The sequence below is a fragment of the Gavia stellata genome, chromosome 29, assembly GCF_030936135.1.
Source record: "Gavia stellata isolate bGavSte3 chromosome 29, bGavSte3.hap2, whole genome shotgun sequence".
NCBI classification, from domain to species: domain Eukaryota; kingdom Metazoa; phylum Chordata; class Aves; order Gaviiformes; family Gaviidae; genus Gavia; species Gavia stellata.
Genome location: NC_082622.1, coordinates 51,543 through 66,632, shown reverse-complemented (window position 1 = coordinate 66,632; position 15,090 = coordinate 51,543). Strand labels below are relative to the sequence as shown.

The window sequence follows — 15,090 nt, the reverse complement described above, 5'->3', positions numbered from 1 at the left end:
CGACTGTCAACTGGAAACCTAGCCAGTGATGAGCTACCATCTGGTGCCAGATGCATCGAAGCTTTGAAAGGTATCTTGCAAGGGAGTGCCTTAGTCTTCAACAGAAAGAGATTCTATTCCTTCTCCATGCAGGCTAGTCACCTTTTCCTCCACGCCCCCCCCCCCCCGTCTGCACCTTTTCCCTCCTTAGAAGCACACATCCTCAGTTTTTTGAAAAAAAGACTGCAGAGCATGTGTACCGCTGCAGGTTGGGGGGGCAGAAAGGTGAAGCACTAGTGGATGGTCTCCTTTACAATTTCAGTCCTTTTATCGGAGAGACTGAGATACTGCCTTCCCTCATCTCCAGTAGGATCTCTCCCTGCACAGGAAGGGGAGACAGGTCTCTGCACAAGGGTGAAAATAAAGCATAATTCCTGTCCTTCTCCATTCCTCGCTGCAGCATAAAGATTTCAGCAGAAACCAAAAATTGCCTCACTAAAGCAGCAACAGGTTAAGTAGCACTCTACTTGAATGGCAGCATGTGACCTAAATCGATTAATGTTAGGAAGGACATTAAGACTAGTTCTAGTAAACTAAAGGAATATCGTGCTCCTTACTAGAGACAAATTTAACTTTTAAAGCTAATATTGTTCAGGTAATAGTGAAAATAATCAGGATGCTGAGATGCTACCATTAACCTTTAGTAAACGCAACCATTCAAGACTAAGGTAGTGCTGACAAAAAAACCAAAACCAACCACACCCAAAAAAACCCCAAAATACACCACAACACGCACAGCAGAAGGCAGAATTTCAGAACGCAGCCTAAGGCTCACCATTAATCAAAAGAAGAGAACAAATCACTTCATCATTTATATGCCTTTAAAGTCTAAAGTCATCTTCTGAAAATTGAGTATTCAGTTTGGAGTCAGCTTTTAATTGAGAGGAAAGCTAAAGCTGACTAAAATTTTTAAAGCCTCACAGGGGAAGGTGGTATTTAACTTTTTTTTTTTTATATATACTGTGAGGGTAACATGGCTTTTTAAAATTTCCTTGACCATATAGGCCTTTATAGACTTTTGTTGAAGTGTCTCACCCTCCAAAAGAAACAATAGTGTTACAGTTTGACCTTTTTTCATTTTATTAGCACAAAATCATGTGAGAGTGAAGACAAAGAGAGGAACATACACGTGTACTTAGAACATGGAAAACTCACTGCCCAAATGGAAACGATTTCTTCCTTCCTGTAATCTCGCCAATTACTTCTCCTCTCACCTTGAGTACTAGAACACTGATAGAGCTTGCAAGCTACAAAACCCAACCTTACCAGCCCACAGCACTTCCTTAAAAAAACCCTGCAGTTCCATTACCAAAAAGGGACTCAAGCCTAGGTTCAGGACTACAACTGCTATTAAGAGAACTGAACTAGAGCACTTGAATTCCCAAGTCTCCTGCTGACTGTGGTAACTTTTGGAGCAGATCCTTTATGGATTTAGTATCATACAATATCTTTAAAACAAAGGAAAAACATTTACACAGTGTGTGCATACACCCTAATGTTAATGCATGTATATTCATTTTTACATAGTTCAATGAAAATCCATTCTATAAGCACAGAAGCAATCCCGTGGTTATTTCTGACCACATAAATACATCAGTTGCAGAGATTGCTTACAGTTACAGATCTCCTTGCAGAAACTTTTATAGTGGCACTTGTAGAGTCAGTTGGTCCAGTGGCTTCGCAACACCTATAAACACATAGGGACAGGTAAAAAGAGGCAAGAGCTTTATGGGCCAGTAGCTGAGCTTACTGCATAGCAAGGCTGATGTACAGTATGACATCTGCAGTAATAATACCAATACCAATAAATTAGATTAAAACAATTCAGATATACTTCCCATAGTATGAAAGCCAGCATTCACAAAACCAGAAAAAACACTATTCTATTCCAATGGCATGGCGACAAACAAGAAGGTGTTTGCCACAGTACAGAATCAACACACTTTCAATGCCCAGTATTATTAGTAGTTTGTGGCACACTGGTATTGAATTGCTGTGCAAGGATAACACCCTCAGACATTTTCCTAGAAATTGTCTTGATTATCAGTCAGAGGGTAGAGAGAGATCCACCACCAAGAGTCAGTAACTTTGTCATTTCTTCACTTGGGAATAGCTGAAAGTGGTTGCTTTATTCCAACAGATGGCAGACATTTCAGTTTCGTTAGCCATGCAGTTGTTTTGTGAATAGGATTAATCACACAGATTTAGGACATCTGTGTTCTTGCAAAAGAGAACAGGTAGTTTCTTTCTCATTTTAATACTTCCCTTCCATCAAAGGGGGCACACCAAGAAGCGTGGTCTGAAAGCAAAGTATCACGATCTCTTAAAATGAAGCTCCAGGTCAGCTCTCCAAACAAACATAGAATCACTAGAACAGAGCTCTACTTGCATTCGCTTAACAAGTACAGAATTCACGAGAATACTCTGAGCACACCGGCGAAAGCAAGGACTACTTTATGGAATGATTTGAGAGACCAGCCTCACCAAATAAAAAGCCTGAGTTTCAGAAGCCTAAATAATAACACCACCTTTTCTTTTTTTTTGCATGACAAAAGGGTAAACTTAGGCAAAAGTGGATATTCTACAGATTAATTAAAAAAAAAAAAAAAGTTGAGCAAGTGAGTATTCAGTGTTTCACGCAAAACTCAACTCAATCATTTGTAAGTTTTGACCAGGCAATCAGAGACAGACTTAAAATAGGACTCCAAACTGAAAAACCACTGCACTTGCAATAAAGCTGGTTTCAACTGGCATTTCTAAACTCCACTGGCCTTAAAGTATTTTTACAGTAGTTTCAGTTGTCCAACATGAGTTACAAGCTGCTGTTCCGCAGTTAGCGCCACTCTTCTCCTGTGAAACATACTTCAGGCTTTCAGACTACTCTTCTTTTGTTCCACAAAACTTTGGAGTGAAGAGCTGACAAGTCTATCCACCGTCTTTAGTTTTCCTCTAGACTGCATTCCTAGGTGTGCCATTGTGAGTCACTGCTTTCATATTTGAGGTGCTTGATTGATGGTTGCAGATTCTGTGGGAAGCAACACCTACTTCAAAGACTTCATGAATGGCTTTGCGGAAGCAATGAAAATTGTAGTCTATCAGACCTGTCAAGAATGAGGGGGAGGGGAGAGGAAAAACTGTGCTCAGCTTGGCACATTTATGTAATCAACAGAGCTTCAAAATAAATATAAAATGTTTCATTTAACCAACAGCTATTTTGCTAGTTATTTTCGTATGAATTTGGATTCAGAAGATTTAATGAAGTTTTACTGATGCCTGTCAGACTTAAGACTGTCTCAGCTTTTAGGAAAAAAAAAAAAAGTATTCACTTGGTATGCAAGGTGTATATTCATAATTAAACAGCAGATGAGGGGACAACATAAGACACTATCCCCAAAAAACATGCTAGTGGAGCACGACCATCACCTGAATGTTGTCTTGCACTTTATGTCATTGATATATACCCTAACTGTGGTGAGAAAAACTTTGAGATCAAATACAGTACAGTTATTAAAAGAACACATCTGCTTTTTCTCTTTTTAAAATGCTAAGGTAAGTACTGTCACCATTTAAGTCAAATACTTTGAAATTAGGGCCTACGCTGTCATTTTTACCCTGTAACGTATGCAAGACCATTCATTCTATCATCTCCTACAGGTCCAAGAAACTATATAGTTGGTTAGGCCTGCAATATATTAAACACTTCGTTCCAAGTTCCTACAACATACCGTACTAGCCTACCACTGTTGATTTCTTCAGTCATACATTAAAAAAATTACATCAGTGCGACACGTGATAGAGAATATGGCTATTCACAGTACAGCAGCTGTCAAGCAGAATATAATAAGCATTACTCCATTCTACTGATTCCACTATAGCAGATGGTAGTGACACAGGCCACATTAGCTACACAAGTCATTTCAGCAGGAGGACAGCAATTAAAGCAATGGTTCACAAGAATAAAAATAAGACCTCTTTAAACCTATGTCTAGGAAAGGAGAAAATTCCTCCCAGAAGAAGTTAAACAAATTTAGTTACACAAAAATCAAGGTGACTTGTAAAGTCAAATTAATATTTCATAGTTGATAAAAAGAATTAGATAAAAGCCATTCAGCGGGGGAAGTCCTTACCTTTGCGCTCAAAACTCTCTTCTCTAAGAATGCAAACTAATGCCAAAAACTTTGTTACTTCCTTTAAGTACAGGACCGTTGTGTTATTGAGCTTGATAATTGCCATTGACTCTTTATCATAAGCACTTCCAGTGCCATCTTCCTTTAACCTAAGAAAGAACGTGTTAACCCAAGACATAATCTAGTAGGCATGCATACGTAACTTCAAGACAAGTACCTGTTACTCATACTGAACTGTGAGCAAGTGAAGAATCTGCAATGCAGGTCTTAATGCTATCATAAAACCATCGCCACAGCTTAAGTGTCTCAGGGAAGCTAGACCTAAACAGAGTAGAAGCCTTCACTACATACTATCTATCTTAGATGAGCAGTTAAGAGCAAGCTATCAGCATGCATTGTTTTGATATCAAACTAAGAGCTGTGGCTATTTAGTCGTCACTGTTTTCAGCTTACAGCTGAGCATTCTTAATGGAGGTAGTATGGTACATTAGTTATAGCATAGCCTACCTTCAAACCAAAGAGTCAACGCTACTCACTGTCTCATTGAGTTTACAGTGGTACAGTAAGGTATCAAGTCATTGGTTTGAAGATTCTAATGCAGGACTTCTACGTAGAAATGCCAATGGAGTGACATCTCAGCAAAATTACTTTTGGTAAATTAATACAAAGGCTTCCTTACTGAGGCCGGGGCAGGGGGAGGGCAGGTGCAACAGGGAGCAGGACACATTCTGGTCTTAAGCTAAACCAGCCTGCATTTACAAGAAAAGATTAGGATGCTGCCTTCTATCCACAAGTTATTACTGTTCATTAAATTTCTGTAGAAGCAAAAGATGTATTGCAAGCTATTTCTAAGCACTCACTCCTGAAGAAAAAAAAAAAAAACCACACCACAAAACAAACGGTTACACAACCCTGGGTTGACCCATCTGGAGACAGACCATTAAATGCTGTGGTATTTCTTGGCAGCACTGTATTTTCCAGGCTACAACCAAAGTTCTAAAATAAGTTACCGCTTCTCTTGAGCCACTTCAAAAATCCATTGTGAAGTATAATTCAGCCATAAATTGTGAGAAGCAGGCACTATATGCATCCCTCAGAGAAAGTCAGCAAGAACCGAGTTAACCTCGCAAAAGCTATTCTCTCTTAGAGTTATTTTTAGAGTCTCTTTTAGAGACTTTTGCCACAAAAGCGGCAAGTCTCAAAGCAAAGTGACCACAAGTTACACTTACGAGCTATGGCATGCTATTGACTCCAGTTATTTGCAGGTATTAACATACTTGCACCCACCATGCCAAACGAGGCACAGCAGTATTCATATTTTACACCAAACACTTGCCTTTTACAAGTGTCAGATGGCTGTCTAAGGCCACGAGTGGAGGGAAACAAACAGTACAAATGCTCAATCCAGCAGCCAAATCATTTGGCTTTATTCTAGTTAACTTAGGGAACCAATGTGCTCTACAGACCACTCGATAGCATCTTGCTGGATGACAAAGCCAGCACTGCTTGCACAGTTTGCAACCTACTCTACAACTTTTAAGCACTTTTTTTCCTAAGAGTATTCATCACTTACCCATATATACAGGAAACATCTATCACTACGTCAATCATGTCACAGCACAACTCATATGACTGCATGTCCACAGGGGAACTGTCTGTTGCAATGTAGATTTTGCTGACTACATCGAAGAGAAAAGCTTTTTCAATGCCTGAATTCTTCAGAAAGAGAAAGAATTTGGATGAATTTTTAAAATAAGTGCATTTTTAAAATCTCAAGTAGAATTCATACACTTTCATATTCCTAGTAGCCAGAAATGGTTTAAACATAACCAATTTAGAGGCTTAAGACAGAATCAAGATTTAGAGCATATAGTTTATAAATACAATACCCTTGTTGCCATAGCACATATCAACATCATGTTCTAGTTGACAAAAAAAAAGCTGGGGACTCAAGTTAGAATTCTTGTTAGTTTATTGTTTACCAGATCGTAACTTAAGGTTACATTTTACTATGCTTCTAGAACCCAAATTCAGCTGTTTTCCTCTTCTGTGGTTCTATTAACTCCAGAAGAGCCACATATTCACATCCACCTGATGGACCAGGCTCAGAGACGAGTTACCTCATAGTAGTATGCTGACACTTAGATTTTACGCTTTTAATACCTTGGCACAGTTCATTTTCTGTGTGAGGCAGTTGCCGTGTAGTTTAACATGCAGAGAAAATAAAGTCAGCTTCTAAACTTATAACTCCATGAAGAGTATCACATTATGGCATTAAGGGTATGGAAAAGCACCAAGCCAACTGTACCATCCCATTTGTAACTGAGCACTTTGGCAAAGTGCACGCGTTCATACTAAGTTCAGAAGCCTTCTGCTGTTAAGCAAGTTACCACATGTACACCATGGATTTCTGGCAAAGCTTAATTTCTCTTTATGCACCAGAAGCATTCCTTATCGCTTCTTCTCAGCTAGTCTCAATACCCAAGGCAGTGTCCTGAGGACATCCAGAAGATCCTTTTGGCATCAGGGCCCCACTCCATACCCTCATGGCACTGAGCAGGGTGAGCATTAACACGCCCTTTAGCTCCTGGGCCAAGTTATTACAGACAGTCCTCTACCAACACAGGAAACAAGCATTATACAGTAGCATGGGGCAACACATCTGACCCGCGCAGCCCCTCTCAATCGTAACTGGTTTTTTCCATGTCGTCCACACGCCCGCAACAGCCTCACAGACAAAACTTAAACGAGACAAGCTACTTCAGCAGCATCTCTAGGGTGACATTTTATTTGATTTAAAGCACACAGCAGCAAATTTCTATGTCACAAATTCTTTAAGAAATATAAATGCTAAAAGAACAAGGGCAAAAGTCTCACAGGCCACATGAAACAGACAGTTTAGTTCAAGGCCAAGTTCATATTATGGAAAAAGTCTCTTGCCAGTACCGCTACATTAGACTACTAAGCGCCTTAGCAGACTAATCAGTATATTGTGCTGGCAGAAAACTTCTGTATCAACAGTTATAACCAGCCAAACTATGCTTTGTCAGTATTTAGAGAAACCCGCACAAAGCACATACCAGTACAATTTAGCTGTGCTAAAGAGCTTCTAATGCAGACACCCGGGCCAGCAGAGTACACCAACGTGAGTGCCACTCGAATCTCCCAAGGGCAGATTTAGCCAGCGTTCCTTAGCAGAAGGACTTGCTTTACCATTCCACGTTATTTCACTCAAAGTTCTGTTAGATTAACACTTACTGATATAAAGATATTTAGTAGATTTTCCAGCGTTGGCAGTTGCGGAATGAGCTTCTGTACCACTTTACTGAAGGCTTCAAATATTGAATGGTCATAGATACTGGTCAAATAAAAGCTGAGATGAGGGAGGGAGGGAAAAGGAAGAAAAAAGAACAAAGATTCAAGAGTATTTCAGAATTGCAATAGAAGTGTTAAAAGGTATGTTTTCTAATATTCAGGCCTGATGATTTAGCTGGGATGTCTTTATCACAAATACACCTGGCCACTGCACCAAGAACCTAATTTCTGAGTGACTGGAGTAAACACGAAACAGACTTCCCCCACCCCCAGGAGATGAGAGAACAGAGAGAAAAATTTGAGCAGCCTGTTATGCTGAACAAGAAGTATGCAAAAAAGGACCTTGAATTATCAGCGACTTCATGAATAAATCTGTTGCTTGGAATCTGATACAGTAGCCTGCCTTTTTTCAGTCAGCCTAACAGCCGAGGCTTGGCCACAAATTCAGCAGTGCATTTTATAACAAGAGTTTGTGCAATATTAAGAAATTAACAAGGCCTTGCTCTGGTCCGTCCACCATTACGTCTAAAAGCTGTTAGTCTGTATGCGTATTGGCAACAGTAGAATCACATATGCCTGAATCTTTAACTCACCTAAGGTGAAGTTTTTCAAGCCCAGCATCCGTAAGGTCATCGTTAGCCCTCTGATGAATATCCCTCTGAGTTTCTATTTTATGGTCATCCGATAAACCATCAACTTTATGAATAAAAACTTCAAAGTTCATTTCCGGGTTGACCTTGTAGGCTTTTGAAACTGTAATGTGGAGTCTTGTTAATGCTTCCATGTAGTCATCCTGTAAATCAGTTTTGGCAGGAATGAATGACAAGGCTTTCTCTCCGATAACTATTTCATTCCGCACAAGGACAAAATATTTCAGTGCAAGAACTTCACTTCACTTCTGTAACTAAGTAGAAGTATGGGAGAAGATAATATCTTGGAATCTCAGAAATCTAAGTACCTTAGATTCTATTATGTAAATTAAGTTGCGTTAGCTACACAAGGCACAGCTACACAAAACTAGGCTTCAGAGAAAGAGGCAGGTTACGCTTCAAACTGCACAACTCCAGCAAAAGGCAGCAGCAATCGCTAAGACGGTCCTAATAACCAGGTAATCTCCCACAGTGCAATTCCTGAGTTCATTAGAAGCTACCAGATACCCAATAGTTCCAGTACTTGAATCTGAGGTCAGAAGCGTGCTGTTATTAAATGAACTCCACAGCAGTCAACAGCAGAGGGAAGGGATAACTCAGACCATCTAGCACAGCAAGTTCTCACTATTGTGGAAAAGGTAAGTTCAGAGTACTCGCCCCTTTCCACTCTCTCCACCGGGAGCTACGTTCCAGTCACTTCACAAAACTAAAAACCACATACCAAAAGTTAGATTGCCAACGCACCCTTTCACACATAACAGATGTTTCACGAACTTATCTAAAAATATAAATTATTAGCTTCTCGATCATTCCTCTCGCACAGAAAGCAAAAAGAAAACTTCCCTGTGATTCTTAGTGATTTGAATTTACCTGGGCATCAATAACATATATTAGAGCACCTGTTCCTCTGAAGATCATCTCATAATCAAAAGTTGGATCAAAAAAGTCCATCTGTCCAGGAAAATCCCATATTTGGAAATTCACAAATGAACTGTTGGAAATATCATCTTTGTAGATCTTGTTGGTACTTTCCAAGAACAGAGTCTCATTGGGAGACATTTTGTGAAACACCACCTGTTGAAAGAACACAAATAGTAGTCTCAACTTTATCTTATTAGAAGAGATTGGTAAAAGTTTTGTGACTCGAATCTTACAAATAGGTTCGTCCATTCTAAAGTGTACAGTTTCCTTTTGGTAAACAGCTAGCTTCCTGCATCAGCTAAGGAAATAACCTACCCTCCACCAGAAGCAAGCAACTGAATACAGTTAAACATTTTCACAAGTCTAAATAACACTACTGCCTAAAGACACAGGCATCCCAGTTACTCCTCCTTCCTTGCAAGTCTAACACAGTATTTTCAAATTCTGCTGTATTAGCCAATTCAGATCTGGTATAAAGCCACCATTCTAATGAAGCAACTGCAAGCTTTTAAGAACTGTTCCTTTCCAGTCTTAGAAATACTCATTGCTAGTACTCAAAAAGCCCCGCTGCGATTTTAGCTCTTCCTCGAACAAACAGAACCAGCACAGCAAAGCAGCCTGTAGCAACAGCAGTCAGTTTCAACAGTGAACATTGCACTAAAGCAACTCAACCGTATATTACAAAAGTTACTACAAACGTGAGGCGGTTGAACACTAGGACTGCAAAAAGAAAGATGTTACCTATATAGCACTTGGTAATATTTTTTCTTAACATTTCACATAGTTAGAGAAGTCATCCATTAAAGAGACCTAGCGCAACAATCTCTGTCAAAAAACCTGCAAGACAAACAACTCCGCAGGCAGCGTAGTTAATGGATTGTTTAGTGAGGTTCAAAGTAGCACATCAGCCTAGATTTTTAAGGCCTAGCGAAAAAAAATCAGTTCCTCAAGGCAAATGTTTGAGGAAGCCAGGATCTAAATGAGGTTTTAAACAGCAGGACACTTGTATGAAAAAGTAAGAACAGTTCTAGATACATAGCGGCTGTATTGCAAGGACTAGAAATTCCTCAGGTTTTGCAGCACAGTTTTAAAGCATTCTGAAATCAACGTTCCTTCTTTGGAACGCAGCGTCTCCCACAGGGAGCAGGACAGAATTATTGAATCCAGTTTGAGGCAGATGAGTCTTTGAAAAGCAATGCCATCATCCCCCTTTCCCCTCCCTCCCAAAGCAGCGTATTTCATCGGATTGATGTTCCCCATCTGTTTTTTACACTAATAGGGTAACCACGACACAGTTTTGATCAAATTCCATTTCTATCGCCTAGCATCTACCTCTACTCTTACTCGCTTTACACAGCTTCGATAAAGCAAACAAAAAGGCTGTGGAAGCATCTGATCGGAAGCACGCAGCTAACACTGATGCCAAGCAATTTTCAGTAGGCATACGCAGGCAGAGCAGGCAAAGCTAGTAAAATGCTAAGAATCTGCCGAGTTTCCTCGCTATGACTTTCATCGTTCCCAAGCATTCCTTTTACACCTTCAACATCCAACGGTCTCACCGACTTCCTGGCAGACTTCCCACTTTTACCCTATTTTAAGAACTTTTCACTGTCAGCTTGAGCACTCTTAGCAGTACACTCCTTCAGATTTTTTTTTAATCCCTCTGAATTTCCCATTCACATCTGACCTGCCGCGATCTCCGAGCTTTCAGTATTTTTTTTATTTCCTGACGTACCAACCTTTTCTCCGGTAACTTCTCTACAGCAGCACTTGGGTTTATTTTTGAATTGCAGCAGTTAAGCTGCACTCCTGATGAAGTATTTCTGAACCGCCTCTGTGTTTTTGGGCTGTCATTTTCTTCGTTTTCTTTTTTAAAACTCACAATTTCTATCTCAATTTTCAAGTCGTTACCCTTCCTCGGATCCGCAAGCTGAATTTGAATTTGTCCAACGTGTTCATTCCCACTACCTTAAACTTTGAATGGACTCCCCAGGGAAGCATCCATTTGTTTTCACTGGTTTGGGGTTTTTTGTTTGAATTTTTTTTTTTTTTTTTTTTTTTTTAAACACAAATCAGAGAACAGACATATTTGGAATTTCATTTCTGGCCAAAACGCTGGCCTAATCCATACAAACAAAAATCTCCCAGACCACCAAACAATAACCCTATACATCAAGTGACAAGCATGGCTTCCACAACATCTCTACTACAAGAGCTTACGATCAAATATAACCTGCCACTGAAGGACACCTTATCGGGTACATTGTAGCAACACCTATAAACTGCAAGAAGAATATCTAACACAGGAATTGCAAGTTGTTGAGAAAGTAACAAATCCACTATAGTTTCCCTTTTTTTGGAAACTTTGCAAACACCAATAACTGGTATATACCTGGGAAATCTACATCCTTTTCCTCAGAAGGGAAACAACAACCAGAGCCAGAACTTTTCTAAGGATCTTCACAGCGCAAGTAACCGGAAGGGAAGAACCCTTCACTAGGAGTTGTCCCAAGCCACCACGAAGCACACCTCAATGAAGTCTGTACGGCCAAAGTAGGCAATTTGCCCTTCATAAACAACCAGTCTCCCCACTGCTGCACAGGATCATTCTGCACATAAAAATTGGCACCTTTACCTATAAGTCCAAATGCAGAATGGGTTTTCAAACTCCATTTTTTTTTCCAGTCATAGTAAACCCCTTTTTTTCTTGAGGCAATATTAGATTATGTCTATTGCCCTGAAGTCCAGAAAGGAATTTGCACAGGCAGATGGAAGGAGGTCCCTGAAAAGAGAGAGAAAATGTACGGTATTGCAAGATGGTGTTGAGAATCCACTAATTGGAAGCGAGCAGCTGCTTCACAGGTAAGAATGAAAAGCAACTTCCGAAGGATTCCCTAACAGCAGTAAGATGTACAACCATTCTGTCATGTTCACGCTTTCCAGAACCTTTGCTTTAATTTTGTGGATTTCTTAAGCTGCTATAACGAATGAGACTGTCTCAGAACTGGCACCTGACTTTTTGCCAGAGGAGAGATTTGGGGGATATGGGGTGACAAAGGAAAAGGGTAAGTACAGCAAAAGGAAGACAAGACAGACACTTTTTAGAGAAATTCACCAGTTATTAGGAGCACTACGTTACACCTTGCTGTAAGATTTTCTAAGTATTAGAGCTTGCTACAGAAGCATGATAGACAGCTGGTTCTGACTACCTACTCCCCCAATTCAATTCGTTTATTTAACCCCTTTAAAGAAAAATGGGTATAAATGAAAGGTTTACAGCAGCTCCAAACAAGCTGCAGCTTTAGGTTCCACCACACACACAAATTCCTTCCCAAATCATAAGATTAGCCTAAATTTATTAAGGTAGAGCAGCAAGTGGGGTGACCATGAAAAAAAAAAACAACCCAACCACCACACACCCAAAAAACCCCAAATCGAGAACTCTTTCCAGGTTCCTGTTACATAAGGACAGTACAGTAAGTCCAGTTACCCAAGTCATAAGTCTGCACAAAAATTTGTTTTATAAACGGAAGCAATCATCACATTCCCAAAATCTTCTAACCTCAATTTGCTACTGAACATTCACAGGTTATATCAGTATGGAAAATCCAATCGTCCAAAGGAAAAAAAAGAGTTCCTCCCCAGCACCACCATTTTTTCCTTTGTGAGAGGCGTCCTGTTAACATTGCTCTCAGTAGAAGGCTGGAATGGTTTAATAATGCATGTTTTTCACACAAATTTCTAGATTCCCACAAAGCCAATACTTATCCCAATACAGTGTTTATCGTGCATACCCCTGCTCTCTGGCAAGGTGATCAACAACTAGTGCCCAGACAGAAGGGTCAGGTCTTGTTATGACCATTTTTGGACTAGACATATCTAAGAGCAGGGACACTGTTGAAGAGAAACTTCTTGATACTCCAAGAGCGTCTCGAATTATTGCCACAGTTAGTTCGCTCAGGCAGCAGCACAATAAGCTCCTAGGTAACAGAGCCACAGCTTCTAATTTCCAAGCCAGATTGGCAACCGATCGGCAAAAGATAAATTCTACGTCCTCTTGTTGCGTACTCAACATCACACTGTTCCTTTCCTGTACAACTACTTGAATGGGTCCTCAGAGAACTGATCCTACCAACCTTGGTCATTAAAAAAAAAAAGTCATCCAAAACCTACATCTATAAAGTGACTTGTAAAGTCATAAAATCTACTGCAATGTGGAGTTACTGCTTCCCTCTAGCTTTTAGGGTTTACTTTTTCAACTGTGGATAATACAATTAGATCTCTAACAAGAGTATACAATGAGTGCCGTTCACATGACTAAACGAAAAAGACTTTCAATGCAATCACTGTATTTGCACATACAGTGGGAGCATTAGGCCTAAATAATGGGGAATAACTGGAAAGACCGAAAAGCAGCGACAGCCCAGTCTGCCACTGTATTTCAGAACAGCACAATGGAAAACATTTCTCACTAACAGATACGGCACCTTTTGCAAACCTTGCCTAAAGAAAGGCAAGCCTACAGCAAAAGCTAGGAGTCCTCAGACTACAATTTAGAACCCATTGGTCTAGTGCAGTCTATAGATTACCAAGCAGTCTGCATAAGATGGCTAAAAGAAACAGATTCATACCTGCTGTAGTGTAATGTCCAAATAAGGCTTCTCTGCATAAAACCTTTACAGAAATCTCTGAAAGATTCCACACTTGCATTTGTAGAAAGTTTTAGGCCCCTAAATCTAGCGCTTGAGAACCGCCGCATTTCTGTAGTAACACCTTCACCTAAAAACTTCATAATAGGGACTGCAAATACAAATCTTGCACTGAGGAACAAGGATCATTCTTAGCACTACACTTCTCTCGAGCTACGTTGGCAAATGAAAATAGTCAGTTTGGTCTTATTTTTATCAAGAAACACTAGCGACTTCACGAAGCCACAAACAAACCTAAGGCACCGAAACCGCTTTATTTCCTCCTCCCTCGTCTGCTCTGTCTAGCATACTAAAGAAAACCAGAGGCTGCCTTTCTGCTCATACAAAAGCAGAAATCTCTTTCAAAGGATCAAACAGCAGAAAAACAGCTCAAGTATTCTTCTGAGCAGAAGCGCTAGCTAAACCCCACACACCTGTACCACTCACGGTGCTTTCACATCCTCAAGAAAACACCTCATGATAAATTTCACACCAGTATCTTCACTTCTTATTTTTGAAGCGTTACAGTGAAGAACTACAAAGGCTACGACCGGTACGACACAACCTTCCTCTCTAGGGCAGATGATCGGAGTCCGTTCTGGGAAATAAGCGTCTTAAAGCAGAAGCCTCTCTCCACCCCGACTTCGCCATATGCGCCCACATTAAAAAGCAGAAATTGCCGAAACAGCAACACAGAAAGGAGGAAGAGCTCGGCGCCGGAGAGGCAGCGCGGCAGGCGGGGGCGGGGAGCCGCCGGCTGCCCCTCACCTTCTGGATGGAGGACTTCCCGCTGCGCCGCAGCCCCATAAGCAGGATCCGCGGCTTGGAGTCCGCCCCGCCCGCGCCGCCGCCGGGCCCGCCCGCGCCGCCGCCGGGCCCGCCGGGCCCTGGGCCTCCCTCCAGCTCCGCCTCCTCCTCCTCCTCCCCGTAGCCGAAGTCCTTAGGGAACGAGTCCGCAGCCCCGAAGCTACCCCCCACCAACGCCGGCTCCTCAGCCGCGCCCGCCGCGCCCGCCCCGCCGAACTGCAGCGCCATGTCCGTCCGCGCCTGCCGCCCTCCGGCCACCAGCGCCCGTCCCAGGGCCTCCCTCTGCTCGTCCAACCCAACCCGACACCACACAGCCTTCCCCGGATTGGCTGGCATCAAGCTCCGCGGCGCCGATTGGCTCAGAAAGGCAGCGAGGTAGGATGGCTCCGGTCAGGCGACTCGAGTCACCTGACAGCGCTGCTGCACGTGAGCGGTAGGGGCGGGGCGAGCAGCGGCCCAGACGCACGGGTAGGGCGGTACCGGGCGCCGCCGGAGAGGAGGCACTCACCGCACTCGCGGGGGAGCCCGCCCGCGGCACCCCCA

General features: G+C 41.7%; 1 protein-coding gene across 1 annotated transcript; it reads right to left on the bottom strand.

The window, feature by feature from the left end:
- Positions 1 to 1,113: 1,113 nt before the first annotated feature.
- RRAGC (Ras related GTP binding C) lies at positions 1,114 to 14,775 on the bottom strand. The gene is made up of 7 exons (XM_059830831.1): positions 14,509 to 14,775; positions 9,002 to 9,205; positions 8,075 to 8,274; positions 7,425 to 7,539; positions 5,740 to 5,882; positions 4,167 to 4,315; positions 1,114 to 3,140 (listed from the first exon to the last, which is right to left on the bottom strand). Exons 1-7 carry the CDS (start codon positions 14,773 to 14,775, stop codon positions 2,989 to 2,991), a joined length of 1,230 nt encoding a protein of 409 aa, XP_059686814.1. The 3' UTR covers positions 1,114 to 2,988.
- Between the last annotated feature and the right edge of the window lie 315 nt (positions 14,776 to 15,090).

Excerpts from the sequence above, each read along its gene's own strand:
- RRAGC (XM_059830831.1), bottom strand. The coding sequence starts at position 14,775 with ATGGCGCTGCAGTTCGGCGGGGCGGGCGCGGCGGGCGCGGCTGAGGAG. Across the intron at positions 9,206-14,508 it reads GGAAGTCCTCCATCCAGAAG|GTGGTGTTTCACAAAATGTC; the intron begins GTGAGGGGCAGC and ends TTCTTTCAACAG. Across the intron at positions 3,141-4,166 it reads AGAGAGTTTTGAGCGCAAAG|GTCTGATAGACTACAATTTT; the intron begins GTAAGGACTTCC and ends CATTCTTGACAG.